This window comes from Mauremys mutica, chromosome 22 (assembly GCF_020497125.1).
Source record: "Mauremys mutica isolate MM-2020 ecotype Southern chromosome 22, ASM2049712v1, whole genome shotgun sequence".
In the NCBI taxonomy this organism is placed as follows: domain Eukaryota; kingdom Metazoa; phylum Chordata; order Testudines; family Geoemydidae; genus Mauremys; species Mauremys mutica.
Window position 1 is genome coordinate 24356 of NC_059093.1, and position 21506 is coordinate 45861.

At 44.5% G+C, this 21506-nt stretch overlaps 1 protein-coding gene across 5 annotated transcripts in view; it reads right to left on the reverse strand.

Annotated features, from left to right (window-relative positions):
• Positions 1-21506, reverse strand: part of LOC123354949 (sodium/glucose cotransporter 1-like) — a 91705-nt gene that overhangs the window by 10369 nt on the left and 59830 nt on the right. For 4 of the 5 annotated variants that reach the window (XM_044997360.1, XM_044997362.1, XM_044997361.1 and 1 more), the window contains 10 exons: positions 17824-17928; positions 14720-14779; positions 14246-14350; positions 8518-8623; positions 8217-8297; positions 6161-6381; positions 5297-5432; positions 4382-4489; positions 3378-3528; positions 2527-2695 (listed from right to left, as the gene is read on the reverse strand). In XM_044997360.1, the coding sequence (XP_044853295.1) occupies positions 2527-2695; positions 3378-3528; positions 4382-4489; positions 5297-5432; positions 6161-6381; positions 8217-8297; positions 8518-8623; positions 14246-14350; positions 14720-14779; positions 17824-17928 (1242 nt within the window). Of the gene's footprint in view, positions 1-2526; positions 2696-3377; positions 3529-4381; positions 4490-5296; positions 5433-6160; positions 6382-8216; positions 8298-8517; positions 8624-14245; positions 14351-14719; positions 14780-17823; positions 17929-19925; positions 20141-21506 lie in introns of those variants that run through there. The other variant, XM_044997363.1, reaches the window with a different exon arrangement.

Here is a 21506-nt window from a genome sequence, read left to right on the forward strand (position 1 = left end):
GTCAGAGAGGATCAGGTCTCTCAGGTAGCGGAACTCTTGTGATACCAGCAGGAGCATCATCGGTACTGATGGCTATATATGTATTTGTGCAGACATAATGGATAGCGACGGTGCAGATGTTAAGTGCCTTCTGTTGAACAACCAGTAGATGGCGCCAGGGGCTTAGTGGGCGCTAACGCACTCAAAGTCATTGAGGGAGATTTTAGATCTGTCCCTCTCAGTCCCAAGTGATTGTGTGTCTATTTGTGGTCCTGCCCTCTTAGGGCCCTTGGATCTCAAGAGTGCTGGGACTAGAGGTGTCTGGGATGGTCACAGGAGCCAGGTCTCGCCCCCAAAGATGTTGAGGCTACCGACCTCATGGGAGTTGCCTTTTTCCAAGGTGGCTCCTTGGTGAGTGAGTTGGGGCCCGTCTCTTCTCTTGATGGGGAGAGTGAAGATTTTCTTTTTGTGGTGTATGGTGAGCAGGGGTCGGCAGATGACCATGCTGATGGTGACTACCATGAAGGAGAGGTATTGGGGCCAGGGTCAGAGGCTAGTCGCAGTGAGCTCTCCATTATTAACATTTTAGCCTCAATTCACGGTCCTTTCTGGACCGAGCCTTCAGTTTGAGACATTTTGTGCATTTCTGTGGTATGTGCCTCTCACCCAAACAGTGTGCACTATCAGTAGCCATCGCTCACTGGAATTGCCTCATGACAGGAGAAGCACCTCTTACACCTGGAAGATGTGGGCATAGCCCCAGGTAGGCAGAGCTACCCAGTAGGGATGGGCATAGAAAAGGAAACCTATGCTAATCTAAAAACAATGGGGAGGAAAGAGCCAAAGGGAAAAAGATATTTGTTGTAAGAGGGGGTAAAGGGAATTTTAAAATTTTTAAGAAAGCAGCTAATAACTAAGAAATAGTAGTGAAAACACTAGTATTATGAAGGACAATAAAGACATATGCAAGACTCTGCTAAGGATTCGGTCACAGACCAAGGCAATTGAGATGGAACTGAGGGCAGTTGGACCACACAGCACTGAATAGATGCTGCTCATGGTGCAAGACTGGGAGGAGTGCCTGTATGGCCCAACGGGCACTGCTAGGGAAGATCTCCAATCCCAGGTGCAGGGACGCTACCGCATAAGGACACTACTCAAAGAACCACCATCAGAGATTTGTCCTTCCCCATCCATGTGTTTATCCTACCTCCTAAATACAACAAAACCAACAGACATACAGAGCCAAAGTCACTCCTGGAGTAAGCAGATGTAGCCTTCTGATTTTAGTCAAGTTGCACTCATTTGAAGTAGAATTTGGCCCATAGGCTAAACAGGAGACAACTAATGGTACAGAATTAAATATCCTGCTGGAAATTTTCTAGTTTGAACAAATTTTATTTTGTGACTATTATTGTTAAATGGTCAGAAAAACCACAGAAATATATTGGAATAAGACAAGGTAAGACACTCAGTTTACAGTAGAAATAAGAATCTTTCTGAAAAGTCTAATCTGGAAGATACTAATAAAAATGGGACTTTGATCCAGGCAGTGCTTCAAATTTCTTCAGCTTTTACTTGATCCCAGTATTTTTTTTAATTAGGAGTGTGCTTTGGACCAAATGCTGAGGATCTTACTAATTCTTAATCCATTTTTCTTCAGGACCTCAGGATTTGATCCATTACATGAGATTCAACCAAGCAGTGACTGGAAATGGAATATCCCTGCTTGGGAAATATCCACTACTTCTACTGTTAGTATATCCACCAATCTCCAGAGAAAGGAGTCAAAGTAACTAGAAAGCTCCAACCCCACCTGGAAACAGTGTTATATTGTTTATCTATTGGCTTTCCTCACCATCGCATCTGTGCACCTCACAAACATTAATGAATTTATCCTCATGGGGACCATAGGCAAGTATTATCCTCAACATTACAAGTGGGAAAATTGAGCTACAGAGCTATTACTGGAGTGATTTTCAGAGGCGCTGAGCGCACAGTTCCCACTGACTTCTAAGGGAGTTGTTCTGAGTGCTCAGCACCTCTGAAATTCAAGCCGGCAGTGACCTGCCTAAGTTCTCACAGGGAGTCTGTGGCACAACTGGGAATAGAACCCAGATCTCATGAGTTCCAGTCCAGCAGCTTAACCAGAGGACTTTCTCCTTTCTTGTTGAGGCCTACCGAACCCACGGAGAACCTAGAAGGTTGCAATAAAGCACTGTTTCCCAGAAATTATCCCTTCAACACAAGTCACAGTGGAAACAGTAGGTGGTTCCAGCTTCACAGCTGTCTAGGAGCCAATTAAGTCCAACAAAGTCCATGCACATTTACATATATGTGGTGGAAGAGGAATATGAGGATTCCTCAACTGAGCTAAGAGCCCCTCAAGAATTCTGCTTTGGACCTCAAGCACTGGCCTGTAGCGGGAATAGCCTCAAAGAAATTGAGAATCAAATTGAAACTAAGAAAGGGCAGTTGTCCCAGTGCACAGATGAATGTCTTTTGTGAACTTCTGCACACAGAGCTCTTCTCCTAGCCTGTACTCACCTCCTCATTGACCCTCTTACAGAAGATAGCAAGCAGGAAGACAGCAGCAATGGGTGGCCCCAGGTAGCTGGTGATAGACTGTATATAATCAAAGAGCTGCCCGCTCTGAGCTGACTGCACCACAGGAACCCAAGCAATGCTGATACCAATTAAAGCTAAGATAAATAACCTGCAAATACAGCCAATAAAAAAAATCTGTTAGCCACCTATTTATAAACATCAATCAGAAATACAGAAATTATAATGAACCAATCAACAATTTAACAATTCATTGTGTTATTCAACCAGCATTAAAACATCAGCAAAAAAAACAGTAATCAACCATCAGCACTGGGAGTAGGGTGGGGTGGGGCTGGGGGAAGCAACCAGCAATGAGATCTTACCAGATCCCTTAGCTCTTAGTCAACCCAAAATGAGACCTCTGCTATCAAAATAATAAATCACCTATAATAAGAAGTCATCTATAAATACAGCTATCAATAAAACAGCAGAGAGGAATGAATAAAAGAGAAATCAGCGCATAGCTAGTGAATATTACTGATGCTGTAGCTTTGTCTGACTGGCATCTTGGAATGAAATTTAAATAGATCCCCTGGAATATCTGTAGGGAATAGACACCTCAGATTAATCTTTAAATAAGAAACATGGCTGGAAACTACCCCACAAAATATCGAGAAAGACACACATAGGATTAAGCTGTCAGGCCACAAGAGGTCACTGCTGCATCACATGCATTCAGTGGAAGGTTGTTCATCCAGGCACTTTAAGGTGAACTTTGAAGGGTGCAGTCTGTGATGGCTCCAATATTTCATTAGGTTCCTAATGCTGGGAAGGGGGGCAGTAACACTTACCTCCCAGCCAGCATGAGCTCTTTCTCAGATGCCCGGGTTCGTATTTTGGTGTAGATGTCCATGGTGAACAGAGTGCTAGCACTATTAAAAATGGAAGTCAGGGAGCTCATGAGAGAGGCCAACATGACTGATAACATCAGACCTCGCAAACCTGAAACACAGAGAGAGACACCACCTGAGCTGGGGAGGGTCAGTCACTGGGAATGCTCCATAAGTGACATCTCTGAGTGCATGGTCTGACCTCCCCAACCCTGCTATCTGTTAGTAAATGAAGCATGCCCAGCTTATGACAACTTCATGGTACCCTACTGCAGATGGAAGGTAATGGTGCCTTTTAGGTCAGGAAGCACAACATTTTCAATACCACATAATACCCAGGCTGGGCTGTTAGGAGATGGATAATGGCTGAGTGTATTTACTCAGATAGGAGTCCTTTGTGTACAACGTGAGGGGTCAGAGACACCCCCCAAAAAACACAATCTTGTTGTTTATACTGCCTGATTGGACTCCGGGTCAGTGGGAGAGCAATAACCCCAAGGGGGCTGCACTTTCTCTTCCCAGTCCAGTGAGTTTAGCAGAGGGACTGCAAGCATGTCCCTCAACACAGAGATCCTGGCAGAGGCCGCCTCTTAATAACTGGCAACTATAGGCCAGATTTATTTCTCACACTAGGCTAACTCCAGCAGCGTCTTACTCCCTCATGTTTGCAAATAAGTAACATTGTCATGGCTAGGCTGTAACCATCTGGCATCTATGGTCACATTGATCATAATGCTTGGCATGTACAGGAATAAACTGTATACTGGAATGATCTAGGGCCTATGATAGCTGAGCCCTGATAACTCAAGAAACTAGTGATGTCAAATCGACTAAATAAGAATGCAGGCCCCAAGTTCTGGTAGCTGAATTCCAGCCCTGGGACCTCTCTCCCCCTCAACAACTAGCTTCTATTAATCTGCCATCCATGTTTTACCCACAAAAACTCTATCACAGCAACAGCTTACCATTCGGCATAAGGTCCACCACCATTTTTGGATAAGCAACATTTGAACAGCCAACTTTGGTGCCACAGTATTTCTCACATTCTGAGGGCACAACACAAGCCACCGTATCTGAAAAAAAGATAACAAGACAGGGTTACCTGAGATCATAGCAGCAAGTTACCCAAAAATCAAGAGTACTTCCCAAACCCATTTCCATGCTAAACCACTGGATTTAGTTGCCGGATATCACCCTTGGCTCTGCAGCTGTGGGAAGGAATTCCATTCCTGCATCACTTCTTTCCTAGCTGGGGAATAGTGATGTTGCTGAGGTCAAGCCACCAAAACTGCATCCGCAGAACTGCACAGGAAGTCGGGACTGAATAATGTGAGGACTACAAAACTGGGACCAGGACAAAGTTAGTGTGTGCTCTGAAAGGCCCTCTCCAGCTCAGACCACCTGCTCTCCTCTGTTGTTGTACACACATCTCAGTGGAGAGGGAAAAAAACAACTGGTATTGTGCTCACACTGAGCTCAGGCAGCATGCAAATCACAGGCACTTCCATGAGCTGGGAACACTTCTCTCTGGGATCCAGGCACCACTCCCTCTGCCCTGTGAAGTCTGTCAGCCACAGACAGGAGTGTTTCCCACCCTCTCAGAGCAGGAATGCTGTAACAAATTCCAACAAAGAAGACACACCCTCTAGGATTCCTGTCCCCACAAAGGACAGTGAGAGCATCACCAGGAGCCCTGAGCAGGGGAAGGAGAAAGAGCCCTGTCTTCTTACTTTGGGGGAAAGGCTGGTCTGTGTATGTGTTTTCATGGTCTGAGTCAGGAGAGGGACTGAAGGAGCTGGAGGGGGACAGCAAAGAGAAAACTGAGTGGGGCTGGAAGAGGAATGAGAAGAGAATGAGGGGGCTACAGTACTAGGTCTTACCTGTGTACAGAATTCGACTGATCATCCCAGGCATCACCATCAAAAACATGGGCAGCAGCTTCAGGTACCCACACATGACACAGCCGGCCTTCACATGGGACATGTTCTTGGCTGAGAGACATCGCTGAACAATAACCTGTCAATGAGACAGTAGATGTGAATGACTCCAGTTCTGTCACCTACACATGATTCCGGGCACAACAAGGCACAAATGACTCTATTTCAACTGTATTCCAGCAAGAAGTCTTTGCTCTTGCTAGTAATTACAAAAATACAAGGGCATTTAAAGGCTCGATAACACATTTAAATGGTTAAAAGTAAATACTCTATTGTCTAACGCAGGGGTCAGCAACCTTTGGCATGTGGCTCACCACAGTAAGCACCCCAGCAGGCTGGGCCGGTTTGTTTACCTGCCGTGTCCACAGGTTTGGCTGATCATGACTCCCACTGGCCAAGGTTCGCCATCCCAGGCCAATGGGGGCGGTAGGAAGCGGTGGCCAGCACATCCCCCAGGCCATGCCGCTTCCCGCTGGGAAGCCAAGTCTATACCCAGATTGATAAAGGTCATATTTTTAAAATTGGACCCTCAATGTTCATCCACAGCATGTTGCAAGAAAGGGGGAGGGGGAGAATCACATACACAGCATATGTCCAGAATGGCATGAAAAAATAGTAAAGGAACATACACATCCTATTCACTTAACATAGAAGAGGCTGAGACTCTAAAAGCTATAGAGAAAAAAAATTTCCTCTCAGGAGATAATCGCCATTTTTATGGCACAGGGTTGGGATGAGAGAGATCAATCCAACTACACTGCAAATTTTAGAATGCTCTGAATTTCCCAGTTGTTGCCTTTACACTACCTGATCTGTGCACCAGTACCACAAAGCAAGGATGCTCAAGCCAATGGTAAGGCCCGGCCATGGCAGATCTCCAGTGATCGGGTCTCGGAAGATGTGGAAAGAATCTGCCCGAGGGGTGTAGCATTTTGGGTCAATGGTAATGTTTCCATATGAGGTGTTGCTTGGAATTGCTTGCATATATTTCTCCATAAAGGCCTCATATCCTCCTACTTTGGCAAATGCTGAAAAACAGAACGTAAAGACCCTATCATGGTACTGGACACTTGAAATTCTTGATGGAGCTGAAGAGTCCAAGGAGAAAACTCCATGCCACCAATGACAGGTTTCAGAGTAGTAGCCGTGTTAGTCTGTATCTGCAAAAAGAATAGGAGTACTTGTAGCACCTTAGAGACTAACAAATTTATTGTAGCATAAGCTTTCGTGGGCTACAGCTCACTTAATCAGATGCATGTAGTGGAAAATACAGAAGGAAGATACACACACACACACACAGTGTTACTATACATAAGGAGAGTGATCAGTTAAGGTGATGTGTTGTCAGCAGGAGAGAAAAATAACTGTTTGTAGTGGTAATGAAAATGGCCCATTTCCAGCACTTGACAAGGAGATACAAGGATCTGTGGGGGGAGAGGGGTGGAGATAAGCATGGGGAAATAGTTTTACTTTGTGTAATGGCCCATCCACTACCAGCCAAACTGGACAGTCTCTACACAAAAGAATAAATGGACACAAATCAGACGTCAAGGATTATAACATTCAAAAACCAGTTGGAGAACACTTCAACCTTCCTGGCCACTCGATTACAGGCCTAAAAGTCGCAATATTACAACAAAAAAACTTCAAAAACAGACTCCAATGAGAGACAGCTGAATTGGAATTAATTTGCAAATTGGACACCATTAAATTAGGTTTGAATAAAGACTGGTAGTGGATGGGCCATTACACAAAGTAAAACTATTTCCCCATGCTTATCTCCACCCCTCTCCCCCCACAGATGCTTGTATCTCCTTCAAGTGCTAGAAATGGGCCATTTTCATTACCACTACAAACAGTTATTTTTCTCTCCTGCTGACAACAGCTCACCTTAACTGATCACTCTCCTTATAATGTGTATGGTAACACCCACTGTTTCATGTTCCCTGTGTGTACATATATCTTCCTTCTGTATTTTCCACTACATGCATCCAATGTAGTGAGCTGTATTGTATGCTACAATAAATTTGTTAGTCTCTAACATGCCATCAATGTGATAAACCTGCCCCAATAGAGATCAACATTGTCAGAAACAAAGAATGTGCTGTGAAAACTCTCATTAGCAAGAAGCCACACTGGCTTTCCTTCTCAGGTTGCTATGGAGCTCTAAATTATTCCTTTACACTCCTCTGTCCTTCCCATGCCCCAGACCCAAGCTTCCACTTTGTCAGGTAGAATATCTCCAGGCTCCCTGACCCAGCAAGGACCAGAGGCAGCGTCCACCTGATTAAGTCAATCTGAAATATTGTTTATTGTGAACAAGGGGGAACGGCTTCATTCAGTGAAAAGTTTACACAGAGGAAGTCCAATTAGAAGCCACAAGGTAAGGGGGAGGAAATTGCAGCCTCACAGGGCTTTTCTACCTCCTCTTGATTAATTATGTAGACTGAGCCCTAAATACCAGGGTTCTATTTCACAGGATGGACTGCATTTTAGTACCTACGAGATCTCATGGACACCTGGCCTCCTATTCACAACAACACAGCCCCTATTTTGGGGCGTTCTATAGGCTGTTATACAGGAGGTCAGAACAGATGATCACAATGGTCCCTTCTTGCCTTGGAATCTATGAATCTCCTCTCCCATTGTCATTGGAATTACATCCCTATGGCAACTATAGAACTTGGTCAGGATGACAGGAGGGCTTAGCAATGTCGCTCTTCTCCATCCCTGACAAATACACGACGCAACGGGAGTTCCTTAGCTGTTAACCTGTTAGGACTTGACAATGCTGGATCCACTTCCACAGGACACTGGGGGCTGTAGCTGATCATTCCCGCTCTCGTTCATCAGATTTACTTACCAAATCCTGTGAGAATGAAGGATCCCACCAGCATGATGATGGTCTGTAAGGTGTCTGTGTAAATCACAGCAGCAAGGCCACCTAAAGGCAAAGAAACGCCATTATGTGAGCCTCTCTGCTAATGCCTTCATGGGAATTGGCCTCTCCTTGACCTTCCATCTCTCTCTCTCTCTCATCTGCACATACACCTTTCCCCTTTCATGCTCTCATTTCTTCCCATTTACTCCCCGCTTCCATTTTTCATATTTCTGGATCCCCTTTTAACTTGTTTTGAATGTATCAATCTGTTCCACAAACTCACCTGTGATAGTGTAAAGACCAGTAATACCCAGCAGTATGATTATGGCCAAATAAAGATTCAACCCCATGGCTATTTGGATAAATATAGCTCCAGAGAATATATCTGCCTAATAAAAGGAAAGATGACAGTTTAGGGAATGCTTAAGATAAAAATAACATTTCTATTAGTATCTATTGCTATCCTCCCCACCCCAAAGCACTGCACAAAAAAATAAAAGCATATGCAAAATAAAGACAAATCCTGTCTCCTTGGTCACCTAGACCTGCTTTATTTTAACTGCCAGCTGCTTTTTGAAGTTCACTTCTTAGTCTCTGTACTTCTTACAATAGTTCCCAGAAATGGGTCAGTTATTCCCTCCTAGCCAAATCTGGCTACCCACCCCTCCAGGCCTGTGAAGTTATATATGGGGAAACAGTTCAGCAAAGTTCTTAAATCCCAGACCATGCTAACACCCAAGCCTTTTGATAATCTTTACATTATATCCAGGAAGAGTTTTGTTAAATAAAGACAAAAGAGCCATTTATGTCTTTGCTTTATGCTATTCTTCACATCTCACCTTTCCAGTTCAACACAGATATTTGGTATGACTGCCCAGTTGAGGACAAACAGGAATAAAAGGCAACACCTTACTTAACACAAGTTCCATGAATATCTGTCAAAGTAATTAGCATTCAACTGGCCAGCTGGAGAAACAGTTAGCTCTTGCGCTTGTATAAGGACATGGATTTTGCAACTTCATGAGTAAATCCTGGGATTGTAGTTACCAACACAGCTGCACCAATGCAAACTCCTAAAGTAGACATAATTTGAAATCAGAGTAACCAGTTCCAATCCAATTCATGCCTCACCAGTGTAAATCATATCTCTGTTAGGGGTTGGCAAGTGCAACATGCTGCACCAGTGCTAAGGCGGGTAGGGGGGATTTTCCAAAGTGCCTACATGTCTTAGGAGCAGATGTGTCATTAAAAGTCATGTCACTGAATTTGTGCTCCCAAATCACTTAGGTGCTTTCGAAAAACCTCACCCTAAAATCCCAGGGCAGACAAAGCTTAAGAGGGATGTTTAGTCATCAGCTCTTCTGGATTTTAGGGCAAACATTTTTTCAAGGAACACAAAGAGTGCCATCTAGTCAGGTATTCTGCCACAAGGAGAGGGGTAATATAAGTCACGCATCTGGCTAATTGTGCCATGCTGTACATAACAACACTACTTAGCACATTTTACCTTTAAAGCTCTTTACAATCAGTAAGTATTATATCCTCCTGACTTCCCAGTCAGCCAGGCAACTGAGTATCATCCTCCGCATTTTACAAACAGGGAAACTAAAACAAAAATATTCAGGGGCACTCGGCCTACGTAGCTGGGCAGATGCTGGAGGAAGAAAACCTCTCCCCCAGGCCACTGAGGAAACTCCTCCTTGAGACTGTCACCACCTCAACCCCCCTTCACTCCTCCTGCCTTCAGGGCAAGGAGGAGACCTGTGCAGCTGCAGATCCTCCAGCCCTGCTCCCACCACCAGCCACTGCATGCTCACATACAGAGCCATTGTGGAGCTGAGCTGTGCACCACACAGGGTGTGAAACACATGCACGGTCCCACCAACAAATTCTGCCTCTGCCTTTGCCATCTGCAGCCATGGAGGCTGGGGTTAAGATGCAGGATTTTGTAGAGTGTAATCCTACAGGCTAACTGTGAGACCATGCCCCTTTAGAGGAGAGGATTCCTTCCTGACCCTCACAGCAGATCAGCTTATGCCCCAAAGCTTGAGGTTCATTTATTTTTAATATTAGCTTAGTTTGCATGGCTACTAATATTACTGGTCATAAAATGATCCCGCAAGGAAACATAGTTAATTATTTAACATCCTGAGCAATATGTAAACTCCTTGGCTTCGTTGAATCACCTTCCGAGTTCACCTCTTCTACCTCCCAGTTACATTAATTTACTACTGATATTTCCTTGTTACCCCATTAACTCTCTTTTATGGATACCATTAAAACCTTATCCTAGCTCTGTTTTTTGCATGGAGAAGATTTAGTACATTCAAACAAAACACATCACTCCCGAGCTATGCACACGTAATTCAGGAAACACTAGGCAAAGCTACAATGACATGAGTGTCCTTTTACAACTACAATTTACATGCCAAGAACTCCAAGGAACACTTGCAACACATTTACCGACTCGAGTTTTAAATTCCTTCAGACTATGGGGGAGCATCCAGTTACTTGTTTCACCAGATACTTAGTCTTAATTTAGTCAGTTACTGGTCACCAATGCCTTGCTACACTGCAAGAGCTTCTTAAAATTCCCCATCTTTTCTACCACTGGTACAGCCCCACTGGTGACAGCAATGGTAGAAGCGCTAATGGTTTGCAGCTCCAACCCTGAAAGCTACCCTGGGAACAGCTCACACAGCAGTGACACCATGGAACATACATACAATATGGGACATTACTTATGGTGTTTGAGATTTTGCCCAAAGTGGCGTAAGTGAGGAAGCAGCATGTAAAAAGGCACCATGGATGCAAGATCCTTCTGAGATGCAAATATAAATTGCATCAGCACTGTGACTCAAACTGTTAGGTGTGACTCGCTAGCAAGTGTAAGGAAAGCTGTCCTTTCAAAGCAGGATGACAAAAGCCCGAGGAACTGCAAGGCAGGGAGCGTCTGCAAAGGCAGCAGCCAGGGAAGCAGAATGCAAATCTCTGAAATCTCTTGGAATGTCTTGGCTCACGCTGTGTCTGTCTCTGGCACCTAGTGTGAAAGATTCCCACAGAGCCACGTGCAGCTTGTTTGCCATCCTGCATATGCCACCTGCAATGATGCACAACAGATGTATCTACATAAACGAAACCTCTTATGTTCAGGAGCTCGTGTCCACTGTCCTTCTATATTTATCCTTTTCCTGGTAACATGCTGGACTGATGGGCACTTGGCCACACAGCATGGTGTGCTGCCCACGCCAGATAGCTCCTTGCCACTGCAGCGGGCATACCTCCCGGCCCCTTACTGTGCAGCAAATACACCTGAATTTCCACAGTGGTCACCACTGGACAAGCTATAATTGGAGTGGCATTTGGACTGTGCTGCCCCTCTTATTCCGGGGCATGTGGGCCATTCTTTGGGTTAGCTGGGTCCACAACTTTGTTGATGGCTGGTATAGCTCAGGTGGAACAATCCCCTAACTTACAGCAAGTTAATTTAATGCCTTTCCCCTCTTACACCACTGCACATGATCTTATCCTTTTGGCCTAGACATGCCCCCTTTCTCTGCAGGGCATGATCCTTTTCTTCCCCCTGCTCCCCCCACTTACACCTTCCTTTCAACTTTTACATGACTGGGCTGGTGCATCTCAATGCCCATGCTTTGCCCAGTTACACAGCTCAGGGGTGTAGGCATAACTGAACAAGATGCCATTTACAGCACTACAGGATTTGGCTTTTTAGTGATCAAGATGCTATCCTGCACCTTCAAAGCTCTCTGCCTCCTCTCATTTCCTCCAACTCCTTCATTCTACCTCTCTCTCTCCTCTGTCTCCTTCACCCAATCTAGACTTTATGTTACACCATACGCTTGACACAATATTAATTTGCACCGTTCACCCTCCCCTTCCACCAAGCAGATGCTAAATACCCACCTATTTCATGAAGCATCACAGCTTTCTGGTTTGTGCTCTATTGTATCTGCCACAGCTTTAGTTCATCAGCAAGCTAAGGGTGGTGTCTTGCACACTATTGTACACTAACAGTGCTTCATAACTAATAAGAATGGAGATTGAGTCCTAATAAACAAAATACTGTGTGTACATCCAGGGAAACTCAACATGTAAATCAAACCTTCAGTTCGTTCTTGAAGACAAATCCTGTCCCCTTTTCTACAGCTGCAGAGGGCCACAATGCAGCAGAAGCATTAGGTGCATTCAATACTGTGACAAATTGTGAGGCACTCAGATACTACAGTAATAGAGGCCGTACAATTACCCAGGAGTCAGACAGACAGAGGAAGAGTGGTTCTGCTGTATCAGGAGGAGGGGCATAGTTTGGGGAACTTATGCAGGAGACAATACCCCCGAGTGCCAGAAAACAGTTCCATAATAGCTCCCTGGGAGTACTTATGCAGCTCTGTTTGTGGGCAAGGTGGGATGATTGTGTGGTGGAGCCAGACTGGGACCAATTGATGTGTTGCTGTATAGATCCACCAGCCATTGCCCTGCTCTGCCCTGAAAACGGAGGGTGCAAGAACATTAGGGGCAACTTCATTTTCAGGTCTGTAATAACAGCGAGTGAGTGGAGCCACTCCATTTGCTTGGGAGGAGGGTCCCTCTGCTGGAGTTGATGGAAATCCCCAATGCAAAGTATGATATGTACATTAGACACACATGGAGGAAATTTACCCATAAAAAGGGAATGTTTTTTGTGAATCTGGCATGTAGGTAGCAAGTGATTGGGATCATACATAACACAGAAATATAGATATAGGTTTTGGATTAGAATGATGAGCCATTTATCTGTATGGATTCACTCCACATCTGCTAGAGTTGCAGGAATAATACCATCCCCTGTGAAATGGATGCAGCATTTCCAATTACAACTGCATACAAAAACAGTTATGTTGATAGCTCCTCACTGAAATAAACAGAACGCAAAATCCAACTTGAGGTTTCTTGATAGTCGCAGCCTGTTTAATTTGTAACCCTGATAAGAATCAGTTATCGTAGGAGAATGAGAATGAGAGCAAAAGGCCAGGTCTTTTAGGTTAAATTGTACTATTCACTCAGCTCCTATGCAGAGGGCAAAGAGTAAACTTCCATGGCAACTGCAGGAAAACAACAGACTCAGGTCTGCCTGACCTGTGGACTTGTATGGAGATTTAATGGTTTCAAAAGGGGAGGAAAATCACAGCTCCCTTTGCTACTGCTGTGCCCTCGTTAGCCACACTTCATAGCTCAAGCTGATCCACAGAAAGACTCTCCTCTGCCTTCCCTTTCTTCCCTTGCTTTTCCCACTCCCGTATTTTCTAACCCCATCTCTCTGTCTCTTCCCCCCCATCTGCCTTCCTCTCTCGTTTCTCACTTTTGCTTCATTAATACTAACAAGCTGCATGTTCAGCTGAGGATACCGATGGAAGGATGAGTGTGAAAGGCCTCTTTTCTCCCACGGGAGCCAAACGGAGTTACTCATACCCTGTGGCAGGAGAATCTAGCTCAGGAGTCAGAATGAGAGACCCTGGGCCCAGATGGTACACAGGAAGCTCTAAAACTAAATGCTGAAAATGGGGTGGGGTGAATGTTCCTGGGTAAGCAGCAGCAATAGTTACCCTTGGAGGACGAAGGCAGAGAACTGGGTACTAACTCTAATAGCTTGGAACCTTCTCTTCAGTTGTCACTGATGCCTGAGATGTAGCATACTGTATAGTACAAGGCTCCAGCCAGCCTGACCTGTTCCAGAGGAGAGCACACGTGGAAACAAAATCCTGGGAAAAGAAAGCTAAATCATAACCACCATCTAGAGAAAGAGTCCCCTGGTATAATCCAACAGGCACAGACACACAGAGCTGTAGAGCTGATTTGGATGGTCAGCACTGCTAGATGAACGAGTGACAACATGGAAAGAGTTTTTTATCTGAGACAAGTGAACCAGACAGGTAGAGAGATTTCATCAAGTGTAAAATAATAATAGATAGGAACTTCACTTAGAACAGAGGAACTGGAAAAGCTTAACTCACCGAGATCTTGGTGAAAATATAGAGGAGCAGAGAAAGGACTGACAGATACATCTGAATCCGTCGGCCGCCAAACCGCTTCTTGAGATACTCTGGCATCGTCACCACCTGCAGAAGAAGAGGGAGAAGAATTCAGACTACAAGCAACAGACACAACTACTATAGTTCATCAGCAAGCTCTGCCACTCAGATACCACACTGATAAGTGCACTAGAAATTAAGAAGGCCAAGGAGCAGCGGCCTCCAAGAAACACAGAAAGGCAGAGTCAAATGCTGCTCATCTTGGGATCTCAAAGACAAAGAGACCTTGTTGTTTAAATATATACAGACATAACATATGTAGCATGCCTGACACATCCAGGTCTCTCTTCCCATTGAGAATGGTTTTGTGACGGTGTTAGACCCACACACACAACAAAATGAAACAAAGATTAAAACAGGGAACCATAAAAGATATAACCTAGTGTCCATACTTACCCCAGCCTTGATGTAGATGGGCACAAACAACCAGCCAAGAATAACCACAAATATCAGGGCCTGTAACCAAGGAAAGAACAGCTGAATTAGCCTCTGGTCCTGTCACCAGCATTTTCCAAAGCCACGTATCAGGCTGAATGCCAACTATAAACATTACAGTGAGTAAAATAGTGGCCAGCCTCATTCTTTCTACCTGTCTAGCATTTTACGGTCGGAACTCCAGGGGTGAAATCTTGGCCTTATTGAAGTCAATAGGTGCTAGAATTTCACCCCAGGTGTCCAACATAAGCACCTGAGGAAGAGTCCCCCACTGCAGCAGACTTACTGGAGTATCAAAAAGAAGATTGCTTTGGCATTTGCCCCATGTCTGTCCATGGGGAAATACATTTGTAGTGTGTCTAACACTGGTCTTAAAAGAGCAGGTGTAGACAACATGGTGGTTAGAATACCTGCAGCCCACAGAAGCCTTTGTATGGTGACAGATGACTATTGCCATCACCAGGAAATTTTAAGAAAGTCTAGCACTGCCCTGGTCCCCTTTACTTAGTCCCTCGATCCAGTCTCCAAGCAGCAACCAGTACAGGAAACATTCCATCCCCAAACCCAAGTGTGTTATGATCATGTCTCATCTGTGATTAGCTTTGCTAGCCCCGGGTGTTGGAGAGTGGAGCTTACTTCCATACCCTTGTCACCCATCAGACTAGCCCACTTCTTTAGATAAAATGCAGGAGTAATTAACTGCCTTCTGCAGTGTGGTTCAGTTATAGGATCATAGAAATGTTGGGTTGGAAGGGACCTCAAGCCCAGCCCATCCCCATCCACTGAGGCAGGACTAAATATACCTAGACCATCCCTAATATCTAACATAAATCTCTCTTGCTGCAAATTAAGCCCATTGCTTCTAGTCCTACCTTCAGCGGACAGAGAAAAATTGATCATGGTCCTCTTTATTATGGCCCTTAACATATTTGAAGACTGTTATCAGGCCCCCTCTTGGTCTGCTTTTCTCAAGTCTAAACATGCCCCTTTTAAAAAAAAAAATTCTTCACAGATCAAATGTTCTCAAATCTTTTATCATGTTTGTTGCTTTCTTCTGGACTCGCTCCAGTTTGTCCACATCTTTCTTAAAGTGTGGAGCCCAGAACTGGACACAGCACTCTAGCTGAGGCCTGCTTATGAGGTGGCTGCGAGCATTATAAAAGATGTACTATATTCTCATGTATAGAACTATAGACGGTCAAGTATGGTAGCTCTGTTAAACTATATACTGTATATTCTGTGCATCAGATATTTTGTTGTCAATCATACATTATAATTTTTCTGACAATGTTAGCAACTTGTTTTATGCAGAGCTGTGCACATTCAGACAGATAAATACAGGTCAAAATGCTGCTCTCAGAGCTGCGTGCTAGATCTCTCATCCACACACTAGTTCTTTATTGCAGCTCTGAAGTTCTGCTCATATATCAAGCACAGGCTATGCTAGAGATATTGAACCCATTTCTGCTCTTTTACACTGGTGTAAATCAAGAGTAACTGCACTGAAGTCAATGGAATTACACTGACACAAAGCCAGTATAAATGAGAGCAGAATCAAGTCCAGTTCTCTCTTTTGGTAAGAGAATCAGTGTGGATCCAAGAGCAGCATTTTTCCTGTGTATGTTAGCATGTTTATCAGTTCCATTGTGTTGCAAGTATTGCAATGAGCTAACTAGCTGGCTTGTGTCTGCATACATGTAGATGTGTACACAGGCATCACTGTCCTCTACTGGACAGAATCAAGACAATTCAACCATGTGTCTAAGGCTGCATACTACTATCAGTTAGGGGAGAGTCTCCCCTTTAGCGCAAGCGGTAGAGTCCTGTACTTATGAAAGAGGATCTGGATTCTATCCCTTCTGATGTCATGAAGATCCAGTAGCATTGGTATGGAGCCTGGATTTGTTACAGCAGTGGCAGCAGAAAATAATAAAAGGTGACAGCTAAACTAACTGATTCCAATGTGTGCATCTCTCTCAAGTGAGCTTCTACTCCCTTCCCCAGGCACAAAGAAGTTCAGAACTATATGGGGACGTATTTCATACCCAACACACAATTCTATTTTTAAGAAAAGCTAAGGAGGGGCTTGCAATGGAGTGCAACAGTCAGGGGGCATGGCCAATAATTCTTCCAGCGCCTAAGGATCCAAGGGAAACAACAGGGCTGGATCCCAAGGATTGTGCTCATCCATGTTCCCCCCCTCACGACAGGTCATCCCAGAGCACCAGGTAAACATCAAAATGCTCTGCAAGGAGCTGACCTCATAGTAGCTGTGCCCCCAGTTCCTCTCCAGGGCAGCAGTAACATGTGATGCAAATTGCACCTTATGACCTGCTGATCTAAGAGGGGAAATACAGCATAAAGGCAGTGTTCCGCAACTCCTGCATCTCCTCCTGGTGCACATACTAAGTCCATGGAGGGCTACAGATAGACTGATTGGGGAAAGGAGGCACATTATCTTACCCTTTTCCAAACCCTTACAGCCCTTCTGCCAATTCCAGGCAGTAGTTGTAGTCATTTTAATCAAGTGAGGTGTTTGGTTATAGACAGGATCTGCCCCCAGCAGGCTGAGAACAGAACAGCACTGATAGCGGATTACAAGGTAGCCTCTGAACTCCTTCACAGCTGTCCCTTCATGGGAGGGGAATGAGAAGACAGAGAAGGAGAAAAGGGCTCTTGGGATGAAGAAAGGAGTGAAGACAACATTGAATTCCTCACTGCTGGAAAGAAAGGAAAAACGATGACTCCCCCCAACTCCTACACACCAATCTCCCAGAAAAATTATGCAGAGGAGATCATGGTTTCCTAATATAGCAATGGGCTTTTCTTTCCCCACTAGCTGGACTGGAGATGGGAGTGGGGAGAGAGGCTGGGGGAATGGGAATCAACACGAAGCGTTCTTGTGGTGGGTGGTTCTGCCAGTTGCCAGCCCTGAGGGAGGCAGGTGCTGCTGGGTGAGGCCTCTGACAACATTAGAGTGAGTTGGATTTTTAGACAATGTGGACTCACCTGATCTCTTTGGATACCCCCGAGGTTACAATTTTATTTAAATGTGTACCACTTACGTTCCATTCGAATCCTCCAGTGGCGATTCCTGCAGCCGCTCCTGTGCCTGCCAAGCCCACAAAGTGCCCACTGCCAATGTTACTGGCAAACAGAGAAGCACCAATCTGGAAACAGAGAGAAGAACAGACTTGGGTCATTGATCCTGGGCTCAGGACAAATATCTTCAAAACTCGTGCTTATTTAGTGTTTTCAGACTTCCTGTGTGTCATCACTTAGGGATCTGAATGCCTGACAACCTTGAAGATCCCCCAATATTTTCTCCTCTTAAAACCCAACATTGCAGCCATCATCCCTACAAGCAAGGAGGACGTAACAGGATGTTTCATATTAACTCATCCAGAGGGGAAACTGGTGAATGATAATACTCCCTCCTCCACTGGAGGTGAGCATGTGGCCTCCACCTATACAGAATTACGAGTTTTTGGCGAACTTGTCCAACTAACACATGGGTGATGTATTCCAGAATGAGCAGCCAATGATCTAGGCCAGAGGCCCTGGCAGCTAGGGCAAAAGGCTGATGTGATATGTCTAACCTGCTCCAAGGACAAGTGGCTGATTCCTCAAGGAAAATCAGATACAACTCTTTGGATTTAAGATCCAAAAGCCATTAAGGCCGGCTTGTCTCTCCAGTGGGAAACACCCTTTTTACACTTGGTTTGCTTTCGTCAAGGGGGCAATAGGTTAACTGAATTAGATTCTTGCAGCTGCTATCATAGGTACAGCACTGCACCCAAGGGCATCTGCAGTACATGTGAGTGACACCTGATCAAGGATTTGCAAATGAGGAATGTTGATATCTAAGACCTGTACACATTCTGTATCGATCCCACAGAGAGAGCAACTGCTGATTGGAGAGATGCCAAAGAAAGAGAAAGAAGTTAGCGCTGTATTAAAAATAGGCAACAGAGATTCATGTCTCATTCTTCATCAAACAACTCAAAGAGACAATGGAAGAAGATGGAGAGAGAAGCTGTGAACATAATTTCCCTGTATTGAGAGTTTTGGAGGCAGCAAACCATGATTTACAAGATCAGGAACTGAAGTATTAGAGGTCAGACGCTTGAATAAGGGGGGGAAAATGACTGGCTTGGATATTGCAAGCAGAGGGTACACATGAGCTGCAGTGATTAGAAATTAAAAAAAGACGGTCAGTGAAGTGTTTTTTTCCCCACTCCTATTTGTTCTTCAAGATCTAGGAGAGACACTGAGAGAAAAGGGAAACTGTAAAAAGAGGAAATAAAGAAAGAACAGTGTATAAGGGAGGGGGTCTGAGTACTGACCAGTTGCTACTGCCCTTTGATAATTAAATATAATTATCACCTCTCATATCTAATATAGACCATTCATGTTAAAGGATCCCAAAGGGCTTTACAACACATATATAGAGCTCCTGTTATTAACATACTTTCTTCAGGAGCAGTGCCAGGGTTTTTGGCGCCCTAGGCAGAGGTCCTTCCGCACTCCTGGCTGTTGGCGGCAATTCTGCGGCGGGAGGGTCCTTCCGCGCTCCCGGTCTTCGGGGCACCTCGGCGGCGGGTCTCAGAGCGAGTGAAGGACCCACCGCGGAATTGCCGCCGAAGACCCTGAGCGCGAAAGGACCCGCCGCCGCCGAATTGCCGCCAAGGGTGGCAAAATGCCGGCCCCCCCAAATCCTGGCACCCGAGGCAACCGCCGAGGTCACCTAAATGGAAGTGTCGGCCCTGACTTTCCTCATCCACTGTACAGTCAGTTGGAATAAGTTTACATATCTATTGTAAGAGGGAGAGATATTCCATGCCTGCCACTGAAAGAAAGGTTGTAGGGTCCTGGGGGTCTGAAAGGTAGGGGAGGCAAAATCCCCCAAATCCCTAATCACTGCAGTGAGCTCTGCAGTGTCACAACAAAAAATAACTACATCTTCAATCTTAATTTCAATCTTCTTTTTTGAAACTCATGTGGATAGAAGGGGGGATTTTAGTATAGAAATTAGCTACTGAAAATGAGTCTTATATTAGTGAGAATATGTCAAAGCCAGGAATACAATCTACAGCTCCTGACTGCCAGTCCTGTGCTTTAATCACTAGATAGTTCTTCCTCCCACATTTTATGTGATATGTCTAACCTGCTTCCTCCCAAAATATGCCATGCATGTAACAAACAGAACAGAGAATTCCATAACTTCTTTCCCTATCCCAATTTTCCCCTCATTTCTTCATAGTGATCTCATATTTTCTTCCAGTCTTTGTGTGAAGGAACAGCTCTCTCAGAACTACACGGAATTTCTGTGTTTGTTCAATCGTAGATTTCCTCACATTTTTCCGATCAGTCTTGCCATCAAGAAACTTAACCTCTTTGTGACATCATATCATAGTAATGATCTGTGATATAACAAAACACTAGTGGCATCAGTGAATGAGTCAAAGAGAAAGGGCAGGCTAATTATAAAGATGAAAGCTCCTTCATGTGGCCAAGACTATAACAGGGTTCAAAAAAGAACTAGATAGGTTAATGGAGGATAGGTCCATCAATGGCTATTAGCCAAGATGGGCAGGGATGGTACCCCTAACCTCTGTTTGCCAGAAGGTGGGAATAGGCGACAGGGGATGGATCAGTCGATGATTACCTGTTCTGTTCATTCCTCTGGGGCACCTGGCATTGGCCACTGTCAGAAGACAGGATATGGGGCTAGATGGACCTTTGGTCTGACCCAGAATGGCCATTCTTATGTTATGTTCTTAAAGAGAAAGGATTCATTGTCCCCATGTACATTCAATCCTGAACTTCCCCTGTGCTTTCCTATCAGGGCCCCAGAGTGAGAATCACATCTAAGAATAACAGCTCAGCAATGACATTACATGCCAAATTCTGAGAAACTCAGATCATCTACAATTCTCACTGATGTCAATGGGAATTGTGAATGCCCAGTACCTCTCAGGATTTGGCCAATGGGCCTGATCATGTTTCCATTGAAGTCAGTTGCCACTGCCTTTAATGGGAAAGGAGCAGTCTCTAAAAGAGAGAACAATGTTAATGTCTTTTAAAAAGAGAAGTAGGCAGGCTTTTTCCCCTCAAAGAGAGATTTTAGCTGCACCACCAGCAACTGGAACTCATTGCTGAGAAGGCTGGCTTCTGGTCAAATATGAATGTTTTTTATCAAAACTTTATTGCTCTATTTGGGGGAAATTCTACATCTTGACCTTTACCTCATCATCAGCTGTTGTTCACTCAATCCCCTGCAAATAAATTATTAAACCTCATTCTGAGTTATTAGGAATGCAGTCATCAGAAATTATTAACCACATTATCCTCTGATTCTCATTAAATCTGTTCCTTCCACCCTAGCTCCTGCTTTAAAAGCTCAAAATAGCCTTTTTAACAGTCACACTGCACTTTCAACAGCTTCAGGTGACAAAAGCAGCCAATGAAGAACCCAAAATGACAGCTCCAGCTAGCATGCCTGGAGTGCCCCTAAATGTGGGGCACATTGGAGCACTCACCCTCACAGGAACATTTCCAGCTTTACCCAAGCAGTTCTGTATTTTCTTTGTTGATTTTTAAAGAAAAATACAAAGCCAAACAAAAACCAATGCAATTAGCAAAAGATTTCAGTTAACACAACAGTCATTATTCCTGGTTTCAGAACAAAGCAATGAAAATATTACAAATCTATTGCTTTGTATTTCTGTTTCTCTCTCTGATATAA